Source organism: Saccopteryx leptura, chromosome 1, assembly GCF_036850995.1.
Source record: "Saccopteryx leptura isolate mSacLep1 chromosome 1, mSacLep1_pri_phased_curated, whole genome shotgun sequence".
Taxonomy (NCBI): Eukaryota; Metazoa; Chordata; class Mammalia; order Chiroptera; family Emballonuridae; genus Saccopteryx; species Saccopteryx leptura.
Genome location: NC_089503.1, coordinates 228,441,845 through 228,456,846, shown reverse-complemented (window position 1 = coordinate 228,456,846; position 15,002 = coordinate 228,441,845). Strand labels below are relative to the sequence as shown.

Genomic DNA, 15,002 nt, shown 5'->3' with positions numbered 1-15,002 from the left:
ATGAGAAGAGTATATAAGAAATTTTAAGATGGATGATTATTGCTTTTCATTTCTTTACAGTAAAGTAACAGGAATATTAAATTTATTGTAGTCATTTCTCTCTCTTTTTTTTTAGGTTTCTTAGTCATAACAGAATAACCTTCTTGAAGCCAGGTGTTTTTGAAGATCTCCACAAACTAGAATGGCTGTATGTTTATTTTATGTGGCATTTTATAGTATTAGTCTTTATGTTTTAAAAATATATAAGTGAATCTATTTTTTTCTTCTGGCTGGCAGGGTAATTGAAGATAATCACCTCAGTCAAGTTTCTCCACTAACTTTTTATGGACTAAATTCTCTTATGCTCTTGTAAGTACTAAAATTAAAGCAAATATTTTAATTAAGAGAAAAGACATGAATGAAAATTACTGCTTTTAGTTTAAAAGCATTCAACTTGGAATTGTTTAAACCCTAAAAAGGCTTTTCAACTGAAAACTATTTCTTAATTAATTATAGTTAATGAGGCTGTCTTGTAGTTCTCACAACTTTTATCACATCCTCTGTCTTCTACAATGTCAGCCCATCAAAACTGAACACAGCCTCATGGTGATAGTTTATTAAAATACTCTTAAGCACAACATTACTACCCTATATTAATCTAGGTAAAGAAAAATAACATTCATTTAAAATCACTCCTTTTCACTGCCCACTATCGAAAGGCACCGGTTTTCTTTCAGTTACTGACATTACTGCTTCCTCCATATCAGATAGCATTTTTATTACTAACAAGCACTTACATATAACAACGCCTACAGAAAAAAATTAGAGAAGACACTTAGTAGATTTTCATGATTTCATGAGAATAACGATAATGCCATGTTTGACTTAAGTTAAAAAAAGAACTAGAGAAATGTGACTTCTCAAATTTCTTTTTTTTTTTTTTCAGGTTGCTGACGAATAATGTTCTCACCCATTTGCCTAATAACCCTCTTTGTCAGCACATACCAAGACTGAATTGGCTGTAAGTTGCTGTATCTTTTCTTGAAGAAGTCAATTAACTTTTCTTTTGCCTAGTTCATCTAGATATCCAGTTTTGTAAAATGATAAATTGTTAATATCATATCACATTTTCTCACATTACTTTAGCATGATTTTGGTATTAACATCCCTATTATCTAAACTAACTCCTCTAAACTCTCACAAAAATAAACATCTCAAAAATAAATAAAACTTGGAGGCAGAAAGAAGATAGAAGGGATGTTAGGGTTTCTATATAACATTTTCCCTTTCCCCCTGCTGACCTATTCACTTATTAATTTGGTACAAAAAGACTAAAGTTTCTAAATTCTGCATAATAAAAATATGATGCTTAGAATTTATGTTTGAAGTCTAATCACAATAGAATATATTCCATGGAATTTGTTGCAGAATAGCTTTGCTTATGGATAAGTACTATTCCACCTATTTGGAACTCGATTACCCCACAAACTTGCCTGTTTTAAATACAGGTAAAATGAAGAAATAAGTAACCAAAATAACTATTAAAATGTTTGATCAACAAGTGGCATATGCAATATCATATGAAAATTCCTTCTGTTTCTTATTGTATAGGAAATTCTCAAAACTTTTGTTGTTTAGTTTTTAAGCCCACAGTAAATTTAAAATGCCAAATTAAAACTAGGGGGAAAGTTAAAGTAAGAAATGCTGAGACCCCGGCATATTAGCTCATCAGTTAATAGGGTCGTCCCAAAATGACAAGGTTGAGGGTTCCATCCCCAGTCAGAGCACACATGGGAAGCAACCAATGAATGCACAACTAGTGGGCAACGAATGAATGCTTCCCTTTACACACACACACACACACACACACACACACACACACACACACACATATATATATATTGTAAGAAGTGACAATTATCAACCTGATAATAAAGTAGGAGTGGGAAATGCTATAAAAGGCAGACAATAATTCAAAACATACAGTTTGGAACTAGTTAGGGGAAGCCAAACATCCCAAAAATTATTATTTAGTCCAGAGGGCATGTTGGTATTGTCACAGTGTCCTCACTGATAACAAGCTAAAGTAATTAAGGAAAGGGCAGATTAAGTTTAATATCCTGTGTTGTAATTAAATTTTGATTCAGATGAAACATTAATAGTTGTTCTTATTCAGTAATCCAAACTTAGTCATAGAGAAAAATTAATATTTACATAAGTAAAATTAATTAATATTTACATAAGTAAATTAGCAATTAAAAAATCATGCATTGAGACCAGAAGCAAATGTGAAAGATATTGTGCATATATAATAATAAACTTTCCTTTTGCTTTTAAAAAGGCAGCCATTTATATAGTTCTGATAAAACTAAAAATGATTAAGACTTATTACTTAAGAAGTAGAATTTTAAATGTTTTATTATTAAAATTGCCATCTTTAAATTTTAGCTATCCAAAATAACTCTTTCCATATGCATTTCTGATAGTGACTATCTCAATATTAATGCTAATAGTAATAATTTTAGCATTATAAATATTTATTTATTTTAAAACTAACTGTAATTATCTTTACTTTACCCATTAATTTTTACTTAGCAAGTATAAACTAGAAAATCTGAAAGATGTTTTGGCCAAAAATTTTTTTAAATCTGATTTAGCAGAAAAGTGCACATGAAAAAGACATATGATAGCCAAGGATAATATGCTTGCAAAATATATAACAGACAACAGATTAAAACCTTTATTATATTTTCTAAAGAAATTTAAAACTGTAAATACTACAATAAAAGTAGGAAAATTTTGATAAAAAGAAATATAAGTGGCCCTGGCCGGTTGGCTCAGTGGTGGAGCGTCAGCCTGGCGTGCAGAAGTCCCCGGTTTGATTCCCGGCCAGGGCACACAGGAGAGGCGCCCATCTGCTTCACCCCTCCCCCTCTCCTTCCTCTCTGTCTCTCTCTTCCCCTCCCGCAGCCAAGGCTCCATTGGAGCAGGGATGGCCCGGGCGCTGGGGATGGCTCCTTGGCCTCTGCCCCAGGCGCTGGAGTGACTCTGGTTGCGGCAGAGTGACCCCGGAGGGCCAGAGCATCGCCCCCTGGTGGGCAGGGCGTCGCCCCCTGGTGGGCGTGCCGGGTGGATCCTGGTCGGGCACATGCGGGAGTCTGTCTGACTGTCTCTCCCCGTTTCCAGCTTCAGAAAAAAATTTAAAAAAAAAAAAAAAGAAATATAAGTAATAAATAAGCATATGAACAGATGGGCAATAGCCAAAGATAAACAAAAGATCATGACAGAAAAGTAAACTTTTAATTTTAAATAAGACTTAGCAAGTTTATTTATGAGTAGAAGAAACCAGCAAATAATTTGAATCTATAGAAAACAGTGAGTATATATTATGGAGCACGTTACTGGAAGACATGGAAAAGGATGAAAAAATAAAATATAATACACAGAGCAATGAAAATGAATGAACTAGCCTTACTTCATTCAACTTGGCTCAATTTCAAGAGTATAATATAAATTATAAAGAAAATATGCAGGGTATAATACAAATATATAATACAATAATTAATAACTAATAATACAAGAATAAACTCTGTGTTTCATGTACTCACAGCTGTAAACCTACTTTTGCCAATCCCTGAATATGTCTTCTATATATGTAATATATTACAGTTCCTTTCCAACAATATTGTGCTTTAGGCTATAGAAAGCCACGAGACAATACTGCTCCCTCCCTACTGATGAGAAAGAACTTTACAATCTATAAAACCATCATTTCTTCAAGCCCATCAGAGTTCTAAATTATAACCAGGAGAGATGAGATATATATAATATCACACCTTTGGCAAAGCACAGGGAGAAGAACTGACTATCATCGAGCATGTATAAAGAAAACTGCTAAACTTTTAATAAACTCATAAAGGTTAAGTGTGGGCTAGTATAACTGAGGACCCCACACTCGGGGGAGTCGGCTGTTCCTAACAGAATGTTTTCTGCTGGCCTCCACCAGTTCACAAGAAAACCTGGGAGCAGGTAAGGAAACCAGAGAGAGTCCTCCTTGGTGGCACACAGGCACCAAACCCCACCTTCTTCTCTAGACTTTTCTTATATGAAGCAAAACTTGAAGCCACTGGGAAAAGGACAGAAAAATCCTCCTGTGGCCTGGGACTAGGCATAGATTCGCTGCCTCCAAAGGAGAGGTGGAAGCAAAAGCACTCTGCTCCAGGGAAGGGGCAGAAGAACCTCTCCAGCCCAGGATCTGTGCTGCTGCAGAGCACTGGAAAATGCTTAAATGTGTGGGGGATTCTGGGGCAGGGGGGCCAGCAGTGCTGCTGAGTTAGCCCCACCCCTGAAAGAACAAGAACAAAATCCAATGTCAAATTATAGAGCCATCAACAGAACCAGACCCAGAGATAACTCGGATTTTACAACCACCAAACAGGGAAATTAAAATTTCATAGTTAAATGATAGAGTAGAAATGGTGGCCGATACGTCTGAACACCTGGGACGTGTGTGCAAAGAGGGGTGGAAGCTGTTAAAGAGAATCAGATACGTAACTATTGTAGTTCAGCAGGCTTAGCCGCAGACTGAACACAACTGATGAAGGAATCCGGGACCTTGAAGACAGGTCAATAGATAGTTTTCCATTTGAATCAGAAAGAGGAAAGAGAGTGAAATAAAGACAGAACAGATAATCCAAAAGTTGTGGGATGATATAAAATTGCCTTAAAACTGTGTAGAGTCACAGAAAAAGAAGAGAGGGAGAACAGAAGAAATATTTGAAAAGTAATGGCCAAGAATCTTCCAAAATTAATATAGCACAATAAACCAGAAATCTTAGAATCTCATGGACACCCAAGAAATAGTAAAAAAATAACTAGACAAATTATAGTCAAAATGCTGAAAGCCAAAAAAAGAAAAAACCTTAAGGCAACTAGAGAAAATAGAAAAGTTGCATATTATAAAACAAACGTAAGAAATGCAACACTAACTTTTTAAGAATCTGAAGGGGCAAGGTTAATACTTAAAAAAGAAATAGACTCTAGAACAAAGACTATCACCAGAAATAAAGAGGGATATCACATAATGATAAAATGGACAATTAAGCAAGAAGATATAATAATCTTAAATGCATAAGCAGTTTTAAAGTGAAAAAGTAAAAACCGGAGAACTATAAAGGAAAATACCTAAAAGACAAGAGATGTAATTTCAAGCCAATAAATCCACCAATATGTAGATATTTGACTATTCTAAGATAGACATTAATAAAAAGGCATATAATTGATCAAAATCATATGGTAGAAGAGAGATAGAACAGAAAGGAAGATAGTATACACTAATTTAGTCATTTTGGTGATAGGGAATTATAAGTATTGTTATTCTCTGAGAATGAGAAAATATAGTGTACTATGTAAAGTTTTAATTATTATGGTAATCATAAACTACACAAATCTTTCTTAATATTAGAAGAAATAATTTTTTTAAAAGCAAACCATTTGTTGACTGTTTTTAATCTATAAAACCATATAATGTTTTCAAATAGCAGGCTAAGATCAAATATATTAGACATATTAGTAAACATAAGTGGGCAAAACTTACCTATTAAAAAGAAGATTTTCAAATTGACTCAAAATAAAACCTAACTCAGTACTATTTACAAAAATAAAATTCTTCTATAACTAGGTAATTAAGATATATTAAAAACAAAAGCTTGGTCAAAAGCATGCATGTAGATGCAACGAAAAAAAAGCAGGCATCATAGTTTTTATCTAAATAGAAATCTGGCCAGTTTGCATTAAACAACAGTAAGAAGGATATTTAAATTTAAAAAAAATTATTGATTGATTAAGGGAGAGAAGAAGGGAGAGAGAGACAGGAACATCAGTCTGCCCCTCCAACCAAGCTATCTGGCCAGGGCAGAAGGATATTTAAGTATAATTGTTTGCAATTTACAATATTACAATGTAATAAAAGATGTCACATTATGAGTATATATTCCCCAAATAGATTCATATAACAACCAAAACATAAGCAAAATATACCTACATAAGCCGTAAGAGATAATAATCCAACTTTCTCAGTACATGAAAAATCAAGTAAAACCATAAAAGGATATGGAGAACTAAATGACATACTTAATAAGTTAACCCTAATTGATGTATATTCAACATCAGTGTCTCTTCTCAATAATAGAATTTGTTTATTTGGGACAGCAATGTCCCCAACTAAAACACTATCTTCTGAAACTTTCCTACATCTAGATCTAGCCATGTGACTAAGCTCTAACTGAAGAGGTTAAAGAAATATAGTGTGGCATTGCTGGGAAATCTCCCTAAAGAGAAGAAGGCACACACACCCTTCTTTTTCTTCCTTATGGATACTCTGAACAATGGATGCTATGGCCAAGCTTTAGCACTGTCTTGAACCATGAAGACTAGGACATGTGAATAGTGAAAGTGAAAGGTCTGGGTTTCTAACAAGTTCATAAACTACCATACTAGCCCTTGACTGCCTAATTCTTGATATTTTTTTTCTTGAAAAAAAATTCCTTATGTAGTTATACTGTTATATTTGGGTCTTTGTTATATGTATCTGCATCTAATCCCAATAGATAAAAAACTGCAAACAAAGAATGCCCAAAGAACATTCACCAAAATTGACCATATATTTTAGGACATACACATACACAAAGCAAACCCAAGAAAGCAGAAAGAGGGATTAGCCTAAAGCAGAAGGGCCATCTCTTCCTTTGAGACTAGAAGGAGACCAGGTGCATTTACAGGTAAGTCTAGAAGTCGGGCAGAAAGTCAAGGGCTTTTTCTTCCTTGATCACCTCAATATTTTTCTATAAAATAGGAGCCAGAAATGTTTAAAAGAGGAAGTAAAGATTAAGGAGGTTGCATGGTTAAAATACCTCTAGGTGATTAGAGAGAAAGTTAAGAAGGAACAGGCAAGATTATTGGTGTTTTTGTTTCATTATTGTTGTTCTACAAAGAACCAAATTTTTACTTTTGGCAAGTTTTGCCATGCACAGAGAGAAAAATAAAATGGTTAGGTTCAGAGGTTCATTCATCAAGTAGGAAAAGTCATGCAGGCATAAAGTAAACAAATAATGAAAAAAAAACAGGAAAACCAAACAAACAAAAGCCACCCTTTTTATCGCCCTGGGAGCTGGGGCTGGGAATGAGAAGCAGATGTGTATGCCTCCGCTCGTATGTATGCTGCAAACACATCTGTGCTATCAGGCCTGGAGCCTCTAATTGTAGGAAGAAAGCCAAAGCAAACTTATAACTCAAAGTTCAAATCATTTTAAAATTAAATAAAGCTAACAATGTCATCAAAATTCCTCAATTTATGCCTCCATGTGTATCTCCTACTGATTTTCCAAATTAGTAAATAATACTAACTTAAACATAAATACTAACTTAAAAGAAAAAAACGTTTCATAAGTAGCTGCTAACAAGAAAAGATCACTAAGGATTTTTTGTGAGGCTTAAGAGAGCATCACCGCCTGGTGGTAGATTCATGGCAACAGCAATCAATTAGGAAAAGGAAATAAACACTGTCTGACATTAATACGTGAGAGGCCAAAGCCTTGGCCAAACCTCATGACCAAACCAGCAGTACTAGAAGTGCTTAGTTTCCAATTTAATAAAATAATTGAAAATTTTCTTTAAAAGGATGTTCTAGAATCAAGGTTCAAGATTTTAATATTCCATGTAGTATAGAAATCCTTTCTACAAAATTCTTGAGTTACGGTATTGCCTCTGTTAAATATCTATAGTGACAAGAAGCCTCTTCTCTGGACCCCACAGATTGTGAGTTTAAATTTAAAATGTTTTGTGCCTTTCGACCAGTAAATCTAATTTTGAAAGGCCCAATGATATCTTCTACAACTTGACTTCAAATATATCTCTCTTGGTTTGATCTCCTCTGTTAAAAATACACCCATTTCTCCAATTGACTTGATTTCTAGACTCCTCATGTCCAGATCTTCCAAGTATAGTTTGATTTGTCAATGTCTATTTTTTATTGCAATGCCCAAAATAAAACTGGCTATTCCAGATGCAGTGTAGCCAGCAGAATATGGACACTTTCATTAATGCTACCCATGATTCCCTTACAGATTTTAGTAACGGTGTCACAGTTCGGCTCATATTTGAGTGACAGTTATTTCTATAGCTCTGTTATATGGTGACCAGTAAACTAAGTGTTGGCTTAGACTGAGTAAATATAAGGATCAGCGTTTACTCTTGAAAGTATATCCCTAACTTCAGCTAATCTGCTCTACAAACTTTCACTAAAAACCTAACAATAAAAGAGCGAACTGAAAGAATAACTTCGGGGTTGCCAGAAAAGGATGATAAAGCATAACATTTTTGACAAATTTTGCTTCTCAGATCAGACTCCTGGTGGTGACAGAGTCACAAGCAGGAGAGTTCAAGGAGGGCCTCTGTGCAGCTCTCTGAACTGGGAGTGGACCGCCAAGGGCAGCCTGTGGGTCTTCCTCTGCCCTGACCTGGGTGGCAACACAGTAAAGCAGACGAGGTCATTTACAGTGCTCACGGCTGTTGAAATTGTTTTCTGGGGAGTGTTTAGGCAAGGGAGATGGAGGCTGAAGATTGTTTTGGCAGAAGTAGCTTCTTCAGGCTGCAGCAAGATAGGGTCACACCAATTTAGAGAAACACCACTGGCAACTCTGGACAGATATCCAATGCAGTCCATTGTTAAATCTCTGTTATTAGTCAGTGCTCACCATAACAAAAATTTTCTATTTGATTTCTCATTCTTTTCATGTTTCTCAGGATAAGGTAAGTGCCCATATAATCATGAGATACAGATATGGTGATTCAAACCATTTTTACTATTAACACAGAAAAAAACATTAAATATACATAAATATTATTTTTAGCTATTATATCACTACATATAAGAATCTATATTAAATAAACAGCATGTGGCCCAGAACCAAAGTGGATTACAAACTAATTTTAAGAACTATCATCTGGAAAAACCAACTTTGGACTAAACTAAGAGGACTCTTCAACCAAGGAACACTGAAGAAAGCACACCGAGACTGCTTAGTGTATCCCAAGGTTCTCTTTACCAAGCCACAGTCACAGAGCTCCAGGGAAAAGCAACCTGGTCTCATCTCTCCAGGCAGAGGAGAACAGAAGCTCCATCTCCACACATGCTGCAGATGGCTTTTCCAGTCTACCTGAATCATTACCAACTAGAAGCAGCGGTCACTGGGACTTGGACTTGAGCTGCAAAGTATAGAATGGTGACAACAACTCCAGTGCCCTGCGGACTTTTCCTGGATGTGGACTTTTCCTGGACTCCGGCTCCCTGTGACAGCTCCTAACAGACTGAACTGTGGTTGGGCTGCATTTTTCAGGGACTTGGCATGGTGATGGGGCCAACTTGGACTTGGTGAACATGTTAAGGACACTACTCTTTTATGGATTCTTGCTGTATTGGCCAAGAGTTTCCTTAAAGGCTTTAATCACTGTAAAAAAAAATAGAAGACTGGATAAAGAAGATGGGGCACATATACACCATGGTATACTATTCAGCCAAAAGAAACGATGACATCGGATCACTTACAACAAAATGGTGGGATCTTGATAACATTATACGGAGTGAAATAAGTAAATCAGAAAAAAACAAGAACTGCAGGATTCTATACATTGGTGGGACATAAAAACGAGACTAAGAGACATGGACAAGAGTGTGGTGGTTACAGGGGGCGGGGCAGGGAAGGAGGGAGAGGGGGAGGGGGAGGGGAGGGGTACAAAGAAAACTAGATAGAAGGTGACGGAGGGCAATCTGACTTTGGGTGATGGGTATGCAACAGAATTGAATGACAAGATAACCTGGACATGTTTTCTTTGAATATATGTACCCTGATTTACTGATGTCACCCCATTAAAATAAAAATTTATTTATTAAAAAAAACAGCATGTGAAAAATGATTTTATTAAAAAGCAAATAATTCTCAACCAATTTATTTATGTCTCTGATTACCATCTTTTATTTTTCTGTTTCAGGGACTTTGAAGGCAACCATGTCCATAATTTAAGTAATTTGACTTTTATTTCCTGCAGTGATTTAACTGCTTTGTAAGTAACATTTTATCTTTTCCAAATAATGCTATATCTCTTTACAAAGAACATGAATCTTTTTGTGTATTGAACAGAAGCTAGCAGAATCCTGCATAGTAATTATGGCAAATATTCACTCTTGACTTGTTTTTTGAAACTGAAACACATGGGCAGAATCACTAAGTTCAAATTAAGGGTAACTACAGAGTCACAATATACATAAAACATCACAATGGTAGTATATCATTTGAGGCATGTTTTTCTCGAACTTAAGTTAATATCCTTTTTAATGGAAAGTAATTCTCATAGACTAGAATCTGTTTGGAACTCCTCAGTTTGAGAAACACTAAGTTAAAGTCTTTTTTTGGTAAGTGTTTTATTTATTGATTTTTACTGAGAAAGGAAGTGGGAGAGAGAGACAGGAATGTCGATTTGTTCCTGTATGTGCCTTGACCGGGGATCAAACCTGCAACCTTGGCAAGTCAGGATGCTCTAACCAACTAAGCTCTCTGGCCAGGGCTAAAGTTTTAATCTATAAGAATGTTTGCTCTTTACAAATTATTATTGCAAAGACTGTGGGGGGGGGGGAGTAATTACAATTTAAAAAATTTAAAAGTATTGCAGAATGTTTATACCTCTGAGTATATAATTATGGATACCAAGCTAAAGCTTAGAATGTTATTGAATATAATTTATGCCACTCTGGCCTATTTTAAATTCGCATTGCTTCTCCCATGAAAGTGAAGGATTCTGGGGCTTCCTTTAATATTAAAATACAGCTGCCTAATTTATGGTTTATTTTTCCAGGACAGTGTTTTTCAAACTATGGGTTGCAATTCACAAGTGAGTGATGAAAGCAATATTGTATGCCCTGATCATATTTTTTTCCATAAAATTGAATTGAATACAAATATCAGAGTGCAATTCAGATAATTAAATGTATTGTTTTGAGAATCTTGGATTGTGTAGTTGTATTTTATGTCCCAATGTAAAATGCTTAATTTTTTACTGTAGGTTACCATGAAAAAGTTGAAAACCATCATACTATCAATAGAATAAATAGGACCCCTGTGTCTAGGCAATGTAATAACAACCACTGAAACAACAATAATTTTGTTCCAATTATTCCTCCCCTTACAATGGATTGAAGTCACTGTAATATTTGAACTCTTCTACAGTAAATTCAACAGTCTTTAGATGCCAGATTCTCTATATTATCATGCAAAATAGTTCAGCTAAATTGCCCAAAGGAAATTAAATTTCACCTAAAACATATTCGTCAAATATATATCTGAAAACTTAGAACTTCTTTTCTGTTCTACTTGTATTTGTTTTTTTGTTGTTGTTGGGTTTTTTTGGGGTTTTTTTGTATTTTTCTGAAGCTGGAAACGGGGAGAGACAGTCAGACAGACTCCCGCATGCGCCCCACCGGGATCCACCGGGCACGCCCACCAGGGGGCGACGCTCTGCCCACCAGGGGGCGATGCTCTACCCCTCCCGGCGTCGCTCCACTAGGACCAGAGCCACTCCAGCGCCTGGGGCAGAGGCCAAGGAGCCATCCCCAGCGCCCGAGCCATCTCTGCTCCAATGGAGCCTCACCGCAGGAGGGGAAGAGAGAGACAGAGAGGAAGGAGAGGGGGAGGGGTGGAGAAGTAGTCGGGCACCTCTCCTGTGTGCCCTGGCCGGGAATCGAACCGGGGACCCCTGCACGCCAGGCCGACGGTCCACCACTGAGCCAACCGGCCAGGGCCTACTTGTATTTGTCTTTAAAGAAACCTCTGCATGAAGAAATTATTTATGAGTTTCCTCTTGGCAAGTGCTTGTGCTTTTCTGGTCCAGAGATATTGGGAGGAGGTGGTTATGATTTGGAGTGTGGGGACGAAATAGATACTTAAGGGTGGGACAAGGCCAGTTTCCAAGGATGTCACATAATGTTTAAAGGATCGGGAATCCGCCTGACCTATGGTGGCGCAGTGGATAAAGCGTCAACCTGGAAATGCTGAGGTCGCCGGTTCGAAACCCTGGGCTTGCCTGGTCAAGGCACATATGGGAGTTGTTGCTTCCTGCTCCTCCCTCCTTCTCTCTCTGTCTCTCCTCTCTCTCTCTCTCTGTCTCTCCCTCTCCTCTCTAAAATGAATAAATAAAAAAAATAAATTAAAAAAAAAAGGATCGGGAATCCTTTGAATTTTCTATGAGTCGTCCTTTGTGCCAGTTCATACACGTAAGATCTGTGTAGAGTTGAACTGGGAAGATATATACTCATTCAACGTTCCAAACTAGAAATCTAACTTTGTCCAGCTTAGGTTGGACTTCCTTAGGCAACTTCACCCTAATTCACATCAACTACCAAATGTGTGTGAGTGTTATCATTTGGCGGGTATTTTGTTAAACAGACATACTTTGTCGATTGTTGTATGATATTCAGTCTGTTCTCAAGAGTTGAGATGTCCACTATTTCCCTTGCAAAACTCTTCCCTATTTTAAAATTTGAATGTTTTATTTTAATTATTATTAAAATATTTGGAAATTTAAGATTAAAATTAAATTGAGTAATTTACCGTACTACTTCAAAATATTTTGATTTTTTTTTTGCAGGGTTTTAATCTCCTCTAATAACCCATTTATCAGTTACATCAAGAAGCTACAATGTATGTTTCTTTTTACTTTCAGGATAATGGGGAAAAACAAAATTAATCACCTAATGGAAAATACTTTTACACCTCTTCAGAAACTAGATGAACTGTAAGTTTGATTAAATATGCTCCACTGCTAGGAGAACATCAAATTTCTCTTTAAGTTTCCTAAGGAGTTAGGATTCAGAGACCATTAAGATAAAAAGACTTTACTTTGCTGATTCTGAAACCAAAGGATAATTCTTGATTCATAAAGAATTGAGACACTGCCTTGAGTAACATCCCAACCTATAATAATGGAGGAGAGAAATAAATTAAAACAGCTATTTATTTATAATGTCCCATTTTAAAAATCCATGCCGCAGTTCCAAAGGGCTTTAAAGCACTCTCTGATAAACCAAAGCCTTGTGATCCAGACACATAGCACCTACTTGTCAGAATACAATACGTGAACAATAGATGAAGTACGTGTCCTTCAGACAGTTTTTATTTTTTTTAGTATAATTTTTTCAGTTGGGTTTTTGCTAAAGTTGGGGCTTGCAACTAGTTTGATTTTGTGTTTTTTGGAAAGAATCTGAGGTGTGAACAGATCTATAAGTTTTGGCCATTCACTGGGCAGAACATTGATTTATTAATACTTTTTCATAAAAAGTCAAGAACATAACTAGAGTGTGTCTCTGAGCACCTTACTTATGAACTGACAAGTGCAGGGAACATTCCTCAGAAAACAGTCCTGAATTCTGCTCTAAACATCAATAAACAAGCCATTGAAACCCCAACATTTTTTTTATAACTGTAAGCTTGAAACACTTTTTGATAGACAGTACCAATAATTCACAACATGTGCAAGAAAATCTCAATACAGATATTAGAAGCAAGCATGGGTCATAACAACTCCTGATATCTGGCAAAAGAGCACATCTTCCTAACACAGGAAATTATTTCATTCTCAGTAGTAGGGAGAGGTTTGTGTAGGGACACAAAGGCATTACTGAGCTATTCAAATACAAGTTAGCCAAGGGGTTCATGCTTTTCCTGGTTTTATCCTACATGTAACCATTATCTGAATAGAAGAAGGAAGTTCCTCTAAACCCTAACCTTCATGGTGGCAGGAAGGGGAAGGTTTTACTGAGTCTTGGTAACCAGCAGTGAACATGGAACATGAACAGCTTACTCCATAACCAGTGCTGATTCAGGTTCAGAGGTAAAGGGAAGAGCAACCATTGCCGCAGAAAGGGCTCCCAAAGCCAGTAATTAGTCCTGCCTAATGCCTGCCCAATCCCATGTTAAACACTGGCCTGAAAAATGAGATTTACAGGATGAAAATGGCAATAGCTTTAAATGAACAGGTCTAAATGTAAAATAAGAAGACGACTCTCCTTTTCAGAGAGGGTTGGAGACTACACTCACTGCCCCTCCAGGCCTGATCACACCAACAGACTTAATGATGGCAAATGAATTGGCAACAGGTGGGATTCACATGTTGCAGTAGACTTTAAGAAGTTCTGGTAGCAGAAAATATTTGCCATGTGCCTGATTGAATTTGTGCTTTTAAAAACCAACTACTCTCAGTGATAATGTGTTTCTGGAGCCTATTCAGAAATGGTTCCCAAGTCCAATTAAGTTAAAACCAACTTTTCTAAGCTGAAACTGAAAAAATGGCCCTTTTACATGTTACTTATGATGTAGGCTATTATATAATGTATGATGTAAGAACTATATGTTGGAATTTGCTCTGATAGCCAGCAGTCCCACCTGAAACTGTTGAACATTATATATGGAGTTTTCATATGCTAGTGGACAGCTCTAAATCTGTTTTTTCACATTACCTTACTAATATGATCTATATTTTACTTGGTTTCCCATACAAGGAACTGGAATTGTGCCACCACTTTTATATATGTATTTTACTTATACATAAAGCAGACAGATTCAGTCTACTAATAGTCTTCTACCTGAGGATAGAGAGAATAACAAGTCCAATGATGCTGAACATCTGAAACTAATATAATATTTTATGCCAACTCTATGTTGATAAAGTTTAAAAAAAAAAAAAGAAGGGCTGGTTGAAAATTAACACTAGATACTTGGATTACCCAAGATGAATAAGTATAGTTCTTATACTCAAAGAACTTGCATCTTTCAGAAGAGGAACACATATGTTCAGAAACATATGTTTTAATATAATGTTATATACACTGTGTGTTATATGTACTACATGTGCTATGAAAGAAGTATACACAAGGAGTATACTGGAGAACAGGGGACAGAACACCCAACCTCCCTGGT

General features: G+C 36.2%; 1 protein-coding gene across 1 annotated transcript in view; it reads left to right on the top strand.

The window, feature by feature from the left end:
• RXFP1 (relaxin family peptide receptor 1) overlaps positions 1-15,002 on the top strand; it is a 113,404-nt gene that overhangs the window by 83,078 nt on the left and 15,324 nt on the right. Inside the window, exons 7-11 of the mRNA XM_066360180.1 lie at positions 116-187; positions 277-348; positions 926-1,000; positions 10,027-10,098; positions 12,751-12,822. Of these exons, the coding sequence (XP_066216277.1) occupies positions 116-187; positions 277-348; positions 926-1,000; positions 10,027-10,098; positions 12,751-12,822 (363 nt within the window). The remainder of the gene's footprint in view (positions 1-115; positions 188-276; positions 349-925; positions 1,001-10,026; positions 10,099-12,750; positions 12,823-15,002) is intronic.